At 39.4% G+C, this 13,638-nt stretch overlaps 1 protein-coding gene across 1 annotated transcript in view; it reads right to left on the minus strand.

The window, feature by feature from the left end:
* Window positions 1-13,638, minus strand: part of cnot6l (CCR4-NOT transcription complex, subunit 6-like) — a 110,202-nt gene that overhangs the window by 48,940 nt on the left and 47,624 nt on the right. The window contains exons 4-7 of the mRNA XM_078213829.1: window positions 9,626-9,711; window positions 8,015-8,104; window positions 7,118-7,186; window positions 1,444-1,601 (exon numbers count right to left, since the gene is read on the minus strand). Of these exons, the coding sequence (XP_078069955.1) occupies window positions 1,444-1,601; window positions 7,118-7,186; window positions 8,015-8,104; window positions 9,626-9,711 (403 nt within the window). The remainder of the gene's footprint in view (window positions 1-1,443; window positions 1,602-7,117; window positions 7,187-8,014; window positions 8,105-9,625; window positions 9,712-13,638) is intronic.

Below are 13,638 nucleotides of genomic sequence, written 5' to 3' on the forward strand. Positions count from 1 at the left end.
CCTCAACACCGGTACCCCACAAGGCTGTGTTCTCAGCCCCCTACTATACTCCTTATACACCCATGACTGTGTGGTCAAATTCCCCTCCAACTTGATTTTCATGACACCACCATTAGTGGGTGGGATCTCAAACAATGACGAGACAGAGTACAAGAATGAGATAGAGAATCTGTTGCAACGACAATAATTTCTGCCTCAATGTCAGCAAACAAAAGGATATTGTCATCGACTTCAGGAAGTGTAGAGGAGAACATGCCCCTGTCAACATCAATGGGGACGAAGTAGAAAGAGTTGAGCGCTTCAGGTTTTTAGGTGTCCAGATCACCAACAACCTGTCCTGGTCCCTCCCATGCCGGCACTATAGTTAAGGAAGTCCACCAATGCCTCTACTTTCTCAGAAGACTAAGGAAACTTAGCATGTCAGCTACGACTCTCACCAATGTTTACAGATGCACCATAAAAAGCATTCTTTCTGGTTGTGTCACAGCTTGGTATCTGCCCAAGACCGCAAGGAACTACAAATGGCCGTGAATGTAGCCCAATCCATCACACAAACCAGCCTCCCATCCACTAACTCTGTCTACATTTCCCGCTGCCTTGGCAAAGCAGCCTGCATAATTAAGGACCTCACGCACCCTGGACATTTTCTCTTCCACCTTCTTCCGTCAGGAAAATGATACAAAAGTCTACGGTCACGTAGCAACCGACTCAAGAACAGCTTCTTCCCTGCTGGAGTCAGACTTTTGAATGGACCTACCTTGCATTAAGTTGATCTTTCTCTACATCCTAGCTATGACTGTAACACCACATTCTGCACTCTCGTTTCCTTCTCTATGAACGGTATGCTTTGTCTGTATAGTGCGCAAGAAACAATACTTTTCACTGTATGCTAATACATGTGACAAGAATAAATCAAATCAAAACCCGAGAACTTCACTGGAAGATTAACAGTAATCAGACTAATCCAAGTATCACACAAGTAGCCTTAACTGAATCAACAGATCTTTGTAATTATCGAGGAAGCTATTTGAGAAGCAGCGCAGCAAAACCAAGCTTTAGGAAAAGCTTCCAACTAGGAAACTACAAAACAAATATTCCAAATAATTGATATAGAGCTTCCAAATTTGTTGAATTGGAATGAGGTAAAAGATCCAAAATAAATGATTTAAATAAAGTGCACTTCGTTAAATAATTTAAATCTTAAGAGCTCTTAATGTTGCCACTGTCGATCATAAATATGGCTTACAATTCTCTGAAGTAAAACACAAATTAGTATTCAGACAAAACAGCTTTTTAAAAAAGATTTTGAAGGAGGGGATGAATGTTGCATATTTTTCTCTTCTTTCCTTCGTCCCTCCCAAAATGCAGAGGGGATGGGGTGAGGAGCGAGGAAACTTGCACAAACACATGCTATCAAGAGCTTTAGTTGCACATCTGCCTTACCTGAAGGCTTAGGATGTCTGCATCACAGTTTACAATTTCTTCCATGATTCCCTTTTTCCTGTACTCCCAGTTCAAAGCCCAGGATGGACAGTAGCCGTACAGTTGCCTTGTGGCATACTTGTCACATAGAACATTATAACACATGATTGTGAACAATGCTGTAAAGAAAATCCACACATCATTAAAATGTGTAAACCATCAGCAGTTTAACCAATACTGGGAGCTTATTGGTCATGATTCTATCAAATCAAACAAAACAGAACACTAAATAAGTCAAACATTCAATTGATACAGAGCAGACATTAAAAAAAAAATCAGGTGGACATCATAAATTTATGTAGTTCAAAAATGCATGAGAGAATGTTCCGAATACCATTTGTTAAACATTAGGATGAAAATATATGCACAAACATGCTAATTAAATTGGAATGTGAGAGTCCCTTTAGTGTGATTTAAGATTAGCTGTGAGATCAAGAAACTGTATTAATTTCCTTAAATTTTGACTACTGTACTTCTCAATACTGCAGTCTGAGCATCAACCATAAGCATTTTTAAATACAATGTGGTTTATACCTGATCCCTAAGCTTGGTAGAACCACTCATTTCTATTTCTCATACCAGCCATTTTAAACTTTGCAGTACGTTTATTGATGCCTTTACCTACCAGTTCACAGAGAGCTAGTATTATAGAGGTTTTTAAAAAACACACATTCTTTCAATTTTCTCTGTATAAAAAAGGTACCATAATCAAAAGTTACTTCACAAAATAAAAAGTTCAGTGTCGACTATAACGTATTAGAATAAATAGAAGATTGGTTCGCTAACACGATAGGGATAAATGGGTCATTTTCAGGTTGGCAAACTGCAACCAGTGGATTGCCACAGGAATCAGTGCTGGGGCCTCAATTATTTACAATCTATATCAATGTCTTGAAAGAAGGGACCAAGTGTAGCTTAGCTAAATTTGCTGATGACATGCAGATAGGTAGGAAAGTCAGTTGTCAAGATCTACGAAGAGATTTGGATAGGTTGAGTGGGCAAAAAATTGGCAACAGAGTATAATATGGGAATATGTGAAACTTGTCCACTTTGGCATGAAGAATAGAAAGGCAGCATATTATTTAAATAAAGTCTGCAGAACTCTACAAAACAGAGGGATCCGGATTTTCTGATACATGAATCATCATAAAAGTTAGTATGAAGGTGATAGAAAGCAATTAGGAAGGCAAATTGAATGCTGCTGTTTATTTAAAAAGGGGAAGAATATAAAAGTAGAGAAGTGTTGTTACAACTGTTCAGGGTCTTAGTAATATCACATGCACTGTATGGCGTACAGTTTTATTCATCGTACTCAAGGAAGGATATAATTGTATAAGCCCTTCAGAGAATACACACTCAAATTATTCCTGGCATGAAGGGGTTATCTTCTGAAAAAGTTAAACCTATAGTTACTGAAGTTAAGAAGAATGAGAGGTGATCTTCTTGAAGCACAGAATATCCCAATGGGACTTGACAAGGTGGATGCTTCCCCTGGTGAGACAGTCTAGAACACAGGGCTCTGTTTAATCATAAGACTCTTTATTTTTCATGGAACAGGAGCCTCACTGGCAAGACCAGCACATGTGTTACCCATCCCTAATTACTCTTGAACTGAATAGTTTGCTATGCCATTTCAGATGGCAGTTAAGAGTCAAGCACATTTTGTGGGCCTGGTGTCATATGTAGGCCAGACAAGGTAAAAGACTGACAGAGTTCCTTCCCGAAAGGACATCAATGAAGCAGGTAGTACAATTGATTATAGTTCCACGTTCACAATGAATTCTCTTTCCCAGAGAGCAGTGTAGGATGGGTCACTGGATATATCCAAAGCTGATTTAGACAGATTTTTGATAAACAAAGCAGTAAGGGTTATGGAGGGTAGACAGGAAAGTGAATTTGAGGTCACAATCTGATCAGCAATACGAATGGTGAAGCAGGCTCGAGGGGCCAAATAGACTCCTACTTAATTCTTAAGACTCTCCTCTTCTGATAGTCCCGATATATGTTGGGAGTGCAGCTGCACAGATGCCACAAATCCCATGATATTTTAGTCATCTAACACAGTAATCAAACTGAAGAGAGAGGGGAAACCCAGTCCATGTGCACTCCCTGCAGGGACAAATGACCAAAGCAGGGCTGTATATAATTTTTCATCCCTATGTCTGAAATTCAGATCTCCAATGCCGCCACAGTGGAGATTTTCTAACTCAGCGCAGTCTTAAGATTTCACCCGGGACTGTTTGTATTGATAACAGAAAAGGTTGAATAGAAATACAAGCTGGTCAAGATGTTTCTAAAGAAAACTTTAATGCATAGTCACTACCTTTGGTTGACTACCAAAAGATTATGGAAAAAAACTTGTAATTATTTGCATCCTGCTAAAAAATTAAAGAAAGGGTGCAGGGAAAAGGCAGGTAGGTTCTAACTTAAGATAATTCTAGGCTGATTAAATCCTGCTACTCCTAGTGGTTCATGTACTGACTTGTTTTGATTTTTTAATATGATGCGTACTTGTGGAACAAAATGATAAAGGTTACCTAAAATAAGGTATGTTAGAAGTTTATAATGTTAAGTACTTCTTGGAAATAAATTGTAAATAAACAGTCATTAATGTGAAGCTTTCTTTCTCCCAAGGGATGTCATTATGAGATCCAAACTTACTTCATTGTCAAGTGAGGGATGATAACTGTAGGTCCCAGCTTGCCTCAGGAAAAAGGGGCCAATCACTTAGGACACAGAAGAGGAGAAAATTCTTCTCAAAAGGGTTCTAACTCTTTGGAATTCTCCAACCTAGGTGGTTGTGGAAACGCTTATCACCGAACACATTTAAAGTTTGTGATAGAGATATTTTTCGTCTCAAAAAAATCAAGGACTATGAAGGAAAGCAGAATTGAAGTCCAAGATCAAACATGGTCACACTAAACGGTGAAGCAAATGGTTGACAGGCTGTATGGGTCTACTCCTGATCTTTTTTCTTCTGCTCAGATAGCAAAATTGACACATGGCAGATAAAATTTAATGCACAGTGACTTATGTAAGAAAAATGAGGAGAGTCAATTTAAATGAAAAAATAGTTTTGGCATGAACACAAGTCTTAGAAGGTAGCAAGACAAGTTGAGATGGCTGTTGGAAAGGCAGACCGCGATCCTTGGCTTCATAAATAGAAGCATAAACAGTACAAAGGCAAGGAAGTTATGTTAACCCTTTATAAAATACTACTTAAGCCCCAACTGGAGTATTGTGGCCAATTCTGGGTACCACACTTGAAGGACGTCAAGACCTTAGAGGATGTAGAAGTTTACTCAAGTGGCATGAAAGACTTCAGTGACGTGAAGAGACTGAAGAAGCTGGGGTTATTCTCATTAGAGCAGAAATGGCAAAGAGAATATTTGCTAAAAAGCTGTTCCAACATCATAAAAGGTTTAATTGAGTAAACAAGGAGAAAGCATGGCAATTTTAGATTTAAATACAAGTGGCAAAATAATCAAAATAAAGTGATGCAGAGTTGCTACGATACAAACTGCACTGCTTGAAAGCGTGGTGGAAGCAGGGATTCAATTATTTCAGAAAAAAGGGAATTGGAAAGATATTTAGAAAAAAAAATTTCAAGACTGGGGAACAGCAAGGGTGTGGGACTATTGGGGTAGAACTTCAAAAGAGCTGGAACAAACACGATGGCTGTTACTCTTTCAGAGACTTTCAGCAGCCACAGCATTTTGTTTTTGTATGGGCTGACTCTCCCTTTCTGTGCTGTATCATTCTCTGATTCTATGAAGAAAGAAGATTTGTCTTTAAAGTTTTTCCCTTATACATGTACACTGTATTAAGAGTTCCTGAACATGCCCCCAAAATATGTTTGTCACATGGTTTAGCATTATAATTATGCCGTCATGAACAGCAAGTGCGCTTGGCTAACCCATTGCAAGATCGTTCTTTGGGTAGGAGAAACTGTGGAATGACTAGCTGAAGTCAATTACAGTAAATATTAAAATATTATTGATAGCAGCTACAAAAGCAGTTGCTATCAGCAGAAGAGTGACATATGAACCAATATGGAGGACAGCAGAAAATGACATTGCATTTATACAAATACTATTTTTAAGCACATCTTACACTCTCACTTTTTTCCCTTTTGGGGAATAATGAGAGAAGTTGTAGGAGGATTCCCATGCAGATCATCATCCCTTGAACTGCATTATGAACACATCTTCCATTGGCAGCTAGTCCTGGCATTATACACTTGAATCCAAAGCTTCTGGTTCAGACAGGAGCATTACCACTGTGCCACAAGACCTCCTTATAAATACTGTAACAAACCCTAGAGAATAAGTTAGGCGATTGGTCAAAATGGGGTCTTGGAGGAATAAAACAATGGCAACTGTAATGAGAACATTACAGTTCTCAAGCATGACAATATTCGTTGTCAGATTTATATTTCCATCCCCTATGTTGTAGTTCATAAATGCCATCATTAAAATTTGCCATCATTAAGATTTCAGATGATATATTCATATAACTTCACTGAAATAGTTACTCAATGAACTTATAGGTAGTTTGTAATGAATCTATAAGAGCTAGCTTTTCTTCCTCCACCGTAACTCCAGATGCTGACAGCCAGGCACCAGGAAGTTATATAATGCGCATTTGGCATGCACTGTGGCTGCCAGCCAAAGTGCAATTTCTCCTGGTCTCAGGTACTACTGCTTTTGCAACTGGATATGTGCCCTTGGAAGTAACTAAAGTAATGAATATATGCCTTGAATTTGTTTTGCCCCCACTTTCAATTTAGTTTTGACAACTGCAATAAAAGCTACTGTAAAAAAAAATCACAAGGACAAAACACACCACCACCCTCCAAGCTCAAAATCCAGTTTCTATAAAAATTCATTATTGTATATAGCACTACATTTCAATTCCATTCTCTCTCTGATAAATCCAGTTTACTCATCAGATCTCAAATTTATGAGAATAAATTGAATAAGATCTTTGGAAAGGATTTGAGAATTAACTTGTTGCTTTGCTCCAAATCCAGCGAACTGTCACTCTTACGATGTTTAGTTGCTAGCGATATAGATGGCAAGTTTTAAACAGCACTGCAACTCAGCAGTTCACTTGTCCAACAATGGAATGAGCAGGAAGTGCTCCTTAGTGTTGGGGCATCAACATATGCAATCTTATTCCTCAGGAAACAAATCTGATATCAGTTATTCTTTGTAACACTTATCAATTCACCAAAATAATCTTAGAATAACAAGAGTTTGCACATAGTCCCAACTGAATCTCTGCTCAGTGCTGGATAAATGCTATGCAGAATATACTTTTGGTGAATTCATCAGATGAACCTTGATAAAAATACTATCGCTTACATCAATGTTTGCCATTGCATTGCATTTCACTTTAATTCTGTTAACTGCTGACAGCAAAATGTTATTGATTAATCTGATGGAAACTTGAGTGGTGAAACAATTTATTCATAATACAAATTAGTTTGCACAAGAAGCAATAATTTAAAATGTACAACAAACTTCCTTCCCATTGTTTGTGCAGCAAAAAAAAAAAATCAGGGGAAGTTTAGAAGCTGCAGATCCATTTCAAATATATATCCATATTTAGTGACATCAGTACATATATTTACCTGTTGGCAACACTTGGTCTCTTTCCTTCAAAGTGATCCATGGCCTCTGAGGAAGCTGTTCTGGATGAACTTTAAGAGGAAAACAAAATACTTTAAAATGCAAGATTCCCACTTTTCTATCCAATGCTTGGTCTCATTGGCTACATTTCAGCCATAGCTTAGAGAATGGACAATTTGCAGTAGCATATCTGAAGCAATCACTGAAAGCTTTGAAAAAAAAACTTGCTTAAACGGACCTACTCTTCATACCCCACAAAGGAGATACTTATACTATTGCGACATAATTTCAAATCCCACCATGGCAGTTTGGGAATTCAGATTCAATTCGTCAAGTAAAAAATCTGGAATATTAAAAACTAGAATCAAGAACGCAAAGGGTGAAATTTCTGATTATCCTAAAAAGCCATCTGGTTCAGTCACATCCTTCAGGGGAGAAAACTTGCTAGTCTGGCCTGTATGCATCTCCAGACCAAAAGCAACGTGGTTTACAGCAACTGTCTTGTGAAAATGACCAAGTAGCTCACTACCACCTTGCGAAAGGCAATTAGGGATAGGGAATAAATGCTGGCCTTTTCAGCAACACGCACATTTTTTAAAAAAATGTTCTACTTAAAAGGCAGAAAATGTGAGGCCAGAGGTGAGAGAGAAGAAATGCAAGACACAATTTGTCTCAGTTAAACTGCAAATACACAAAATCACACTTATACAAAAATAAATCAAAATGCAATAAATTGGAACAGTGAAACACAATTTTTCCCTTCTCCTGAGTATTTATGTTTCAGCTTTAGAATGCGGACAAACACTTTTCAACTATCATATACATTAACCCTGGTTTTAGAAATAAGTAAACATTAAAAATACTGCTAGAGGCACAAATTGAAGGAGCTTACAAAATACCTGCTAAGTTATCAAGCATGTAGTTCAGTAGCTTTCTCGTTCCATCCGGTTCTTGATAGAGGTTCAAAATATCCTGTGACAAAGGATTGCCTGTCACCAAAAAAATATTAATAACCCATTAAAATTATGTATTTTGATAATACACAAGGTGACTTACTGCCACAAAATCAAAGAATATCTTGGCATTTCATTGGATGGCACAATTTGATTTCACTACATTTTCCCAGTCTCAGCTCAATCACTAAGGTAAGAAATGGCTGAGAAAATATCCTCCATGAGACTGGGAACAGGAACAAAATTAGAGTAATTGATAAATCACTTTCACACAACCAGCAGATAATTATGGAGGAGTATTGATAAATTTTAACATAAACCATTGAACTGCCACACTGGCCGAATTGGTGCACACCATGAAGGACATTAAGTAAAGCAATAAAAAACAAAAAAATAATTTTTCTAATGACATATGCCAATGTACTGATTGAAAGTATATTTCCTTTACTTGCATTCAGATCTAATATCTTCATTCAAAATTTATGCAATACATTTTTGAAGTAAATTTAGGTTACTGCTTTCAAAGAGTTCATGAACCCCAAAAGACCTAGTGAACGCCATCCATTCAAGACTAGATGATGTTTGCATTGCAAACAGTCAGGAATTCAATTTGTATTGACGATTGAAGTATTGACTTCGATTTCTGTTGTTGTACTCAAACTTCATAACTGTTATGATTATTTCACTCCTGGGAGAATCTAGAACTAGGGGGCAGAGTTTCCAAGTGGCCCCTTTAAAGATGAGGATTTTTTTCTCTCATAGGGTTGTTAATCTTTGGAATTTTCCACCACAGAGAGCAGAGGAGGCTGGATCACTGAATATATTCACAGTGGAGTTGGACAGATTTTTGGGACACACTGGAGTCGAGAGTTCCAAGGGACAGGCAGGAAAGTGGTGTTGAAGCCTTGATCAGATCAGCCCCAATCTTATTAAATGGTGGCTCATGGGGTCAAAAGGCCTGCTCTGATTTCTTATGTTTCCTCCGATGTATCTTTTACACGATAGGACTTTGGATCCTTCGGTGTGTCAGTATTTGTAGGGGTGTTCCCCCAAAATCATTTGAAAAAGAGTCCTTTGGATGAGTCAGGTTTGAGAAATAAGTTTTTAAACTTAAGCCTTCTATCAATAATTTAAATTGAAGTGTGGTGAGGGGAGGGAAATTTCATCTGTGCTCCAATGTAATCAATTACAACAGCAGGAAAATGCTGCTACTTCATATCTGGTTTTCATAGGCATTGCATAGCAAAGCACAATTCAGGAGCTACAAAAAAAAAACGTAAAGTCACACCATATTGGACGAAAGCCCCAAAGTAAATAATCACGTCTTGTTATTCAATCAGATCTGCTCCCTTCCTTTCAAAACTGAAATCACAAAACGGGATAAACAAAAAGATATTAAGCATGCAAAGCTACAAAAATTGGTCATAAAGTATTGTCCTGAAAATAGAGCTGGGGAAGGAAAAAGGGGGCTCACCCAAAACCATCAGTAAACTTCTAAAAGCTATCAGAAATGCAGGTTAGGGCCATTCATGTGTGTATCATGATACTAGTCCTGACCTTTTAAACCCAGGGTCTGTAACTGGAACAGTCTTCCTAGTTCGTAAGGCAAAACCCGTAACAGATTGTTATTTAAGAGCAATTCCCTGGAAAAGACAACAAAAATACATTTTTAAAAATGGAGAATTTTCTTCAGCTACATCATTTGTTTTTACAAGTAGCAGCACACCATTCAACAAAAACAACCAATGGCTTCCAGAGTCATTGAATAGGGACATTCATCTCCGACCTAGTGACAGCTTTAATGACATGAATTTTAATCACATATCATATTGTGTCTGTTTTATGTTCACTACAATTTAAATCCATACTCCATTCACAATCAATTTTGCTTTATATACATAACAGATCATGGGGGGAGTTTCAATTTTTAACAATTGCATACCACCATGTTGGAGTGTCACATTTTCAAGTGCAGCTGATCATCATTAAACTCAGGTATACTGTTAAAAACAGTTTTTAATTTTTTGAAGGGATTATAAAACAATACGAAATATGCATCACCTCCTGGAAGTTAAGTTTCTCCAGATGGCCCCATGTCATACTGGTATTTGTTATCTATACAGGTATATGTGCTAAACACCAAAAGCAGCAAGCCATAAACTAAGCAGCCCCAGCAGATTCTGCTTGATTACATCAAAAGTAATAGTGGACTAGTATCAAGCACAAATGGGAAAAATTCCATGAATAACCCTCATTCTCAACCATCATGAGTGCAATGAGTGTCTGCAAGTGCCTTCAAGAGTGTCAAGTGAAATATCCTACGTAGCCTCCGAAGTTCTAACCTTAATGGATGCAAGTGTGCAATCAATTTGTTTCACTCCACATGACATCAGTACAAGTTGTTGAATGCATTGGATGGACTAAAAATCTTGTGGCCTGGCAAGACACCTCTGCAGAACTAGTCAGCCCCTCAAATGCTTCTATGCAATACTTGTAGGGGAATTTCCCCAAAGACATTTGAGAAACATTGCTCTGGACAAGTTTGAGAAATAAGCTTCAAAAAGTATGAGATTTATCACACAAAATATACAATTATCCATGTATATTCTATCCATAACAAAACAGGGTAAACCGAACCGATCTAGTATTCAGGGTCCTCTTGTGATGTGGAGCCACTCCTGTGGCTCTGTACAAACGAGACGCAAGAGGCAACAAAGATTAGTTTTGTATAATCTGGGTGCCAGCTTACTCTGACAGCATGCTCACGATTAGCAATCCAATTGACTGATGGAAGATCCAAGTGCCAACAGGTGTACATGGCTGAGCCCTCTGCAAAGTCCCATCAGGACAAAATGTGCTAAACGTGATGCCAGTGGTAATCTCAACCAAAGGAGCTTTGGGCTTTCACCAAGAACCCACTTGCTGTATTCTAGGAATCATTTGGAGCTGCACTGAGAAAGCCTGGCCGACCAACAACAAAGCTGGAGGTGAAAGTCACTGCTCATCTGAATTCCTGGACAGGACCATGGTGCTCCTGCATGGGTTGACCGTTGGTATGGTACAGGTTGGTCACTTTGATCCGTTATTTATTCCCCAGAATATGTTACCAAGATCCACAGGAAGCTTATTTGAATACCTGTGGGATAAAAAAGGAAACAGATTCTTGCAGTTCTCCGAGTTTCACATGAAGGAGGGTGGTCAGGTGCTTGTTGTGTTTACATACATGTTGCAACTTTCTTCCCCATACATAAATATACTTGGAAGCTGCTTCTGAGTGCTGTGTGTTTACAAACATTTTCTTCTGTCAGATACATGACTTGAAGTAATACAGACAGTTATTCTTCATGCCAGATGCAAAAGAGTTTGCTGGAGCAGCTGACATCTACCAGGATCCAATTCTAGTCTGGAACATGCTTTCCTTCAGGTCTCCCTCATCTATGGTTGCAGCTATGTTATCAGAACCACTCCTCTGAAAATACAAATCTGCATGTTATCGGTTTTGGGGAGACACATCTGGTAGAGAGGAAGGCCAGATTCATTGATGCACTGGATGGCAATGGAGTGAGTTGGACATCACCAGAGACATCAGATGCTTGGATGTCTTGGTGTTACATTCAGCCTTTAGTCAAAGTCATAGGAAGTGCTTATAGTCACACTTGGCCCCAAAGCCAACAGGTATCTTGGAGGCTCAAGCACGGGGAGAATTGCATCAGATCTTACCCTACACCAATGACAGTCTGAATGGGGATAGGAGCTTCAAAGAAAATTCAGATGATTCTGTCAATATACGTTCCGTGCCTTAGTACACTTTGAATCATCTTATGAGTCAACATCAGGGACAATGATCTGCAAAACTGCTCTTAAGTTTAGGATCTTGAAAAAAACTGTACAAGAGGCTTTTGATTGCAGTTTCTCTTGGGATATTTTTGTTACATGCTAAATGTTTTTGTAGTTGGTTAAAATTTATGTTCAAAACTTTGTCTCAATCTCTATATACATCTCACTAAAATGATCACGGCATTTATAGAACATGGAACATAGAAAAGCTACAGCACAAACAGGCCCTCCGGCCCACAAGTTGCGCCGAACATGTCCCTGCCTACTAGGCTTACCTATAACCTTCTATCTTACTAACTTCCATGAACTTATCCAAAAGTCTCTTAAAAGACCCTGTCGAAGGCGGACACACTGGGAACGTTTAAGACTTATCTGGATAGCCACATGAATAGAGTGGGAACGGAGGGATACAAAAGAATGGTCTAGTTTGGACCAGGGAGCGGCACGGGCTTGGAGGGCCGAAGGGCCTGTTCCTGTGCTGTATTGTTCTTTGTTTGAATCCGCCTCCACCACCACTACCGGCAGCCGATTCCACACACCCACCACCCTAGAGTGAAAAATTTACCCCAACATCTCCTCTGTACCTACTCCCCAGCACCCTAAACCTGTGACTTCTTGTGGCAACCATTTCAGCCCTGGGTAAAAGCCTCTGAGAATCCACTCTATCAATACGCCTCAACATCTTATACACCTCTATCAGGCCACCTCTCATCCTTCACCTCTCCAAGGAGAAAAGATCTAGCTCTCGCAACCTATCCTCATAAGGCATGCCACCTAATCCAGGCAACATCCTTGTAAATCTCCTCTGCACCCTTTCTATGGCTTCCACATCCTTTCTGTAATGAGGCGACCAGAACTGGGCACAGTACTCCAGGTGGGGTCTGACCAGGGTCCTATACAGCTGCAGCATTATCTCCTGATTTCTAAACTCAATTCCTCTATTGATGAAGGCCAGTATTCCATACGCCTTCTTAACCACAGCCTCTACCTGCGATGCCGCTTTGAGCATCCTATGAACCCGGACCCCAAGATCCTTCTGATCTTCCACATTGCCAAGCGTCTTGCCCTTAATATTATATTCTTTCATGCTATTCGAACTGCCAAAATGAACCACCACACACTTACCTAGGTTGAAGCCCATCTGCCACTTCTCCGCGCAGTCTTGCATCTTATCTATGTCTCGTTGCAACTGCTGACATCCCTCTACACTATCCACAACCCCACCAACCTTTGTGTCATCAGCAAACTTGCCAACCCATCCTTCCACTTCCTCATCCAGGTCATTTATAAAAATCACAAAGAGCAAGGGTCCCAGAACAGATCCCTGGGGCACTCCACTGGTGACCGACCTCCATGCTGAAAAAGACCCATCTACAACCACTCTTTGCCTTCTGTGGGCAAGCCAGTTCTGAATCCACAAAGCAATGTCCTCTTGTATCCCATGCCCCTTTACTTTCTCAATGAGCCTTGTATGGGGCACCTTCTCAAACGCCTTGCTGAAATCCATATAAACTACATCTACCGCTCTTCCCTCGTCTATGTGTCTAGTTTCATCTTCAAAAAATTTTATTAGGCTCGTAAGGCATGGTCTTCCTTGGACAAAGCCGTGCTGGCTATTTCTGATCATACGATTCCTCTCCAGATATTCATAAATCCTGCCTCTCAGGATCTTCTCCATCAACTTACCAACCACTGAGGTTAGACTCACCGGTCTATAATTTCCCGGGCTATCT

This window comes from Mustelus asterias, chromosome 1 (genome assembly GCF_964213995.1).
Source record: "Mustelus asterias chromosome 1, sMusAst1.hap1.1, whole genome shotgun sequence".
Taxonomy (NCBI): Eukaryota; Metazoa; Chordata; class Chondrichthyes; order Carcharhiniformes; family Triakidae; genus Mustelus; species Mustelus asterias.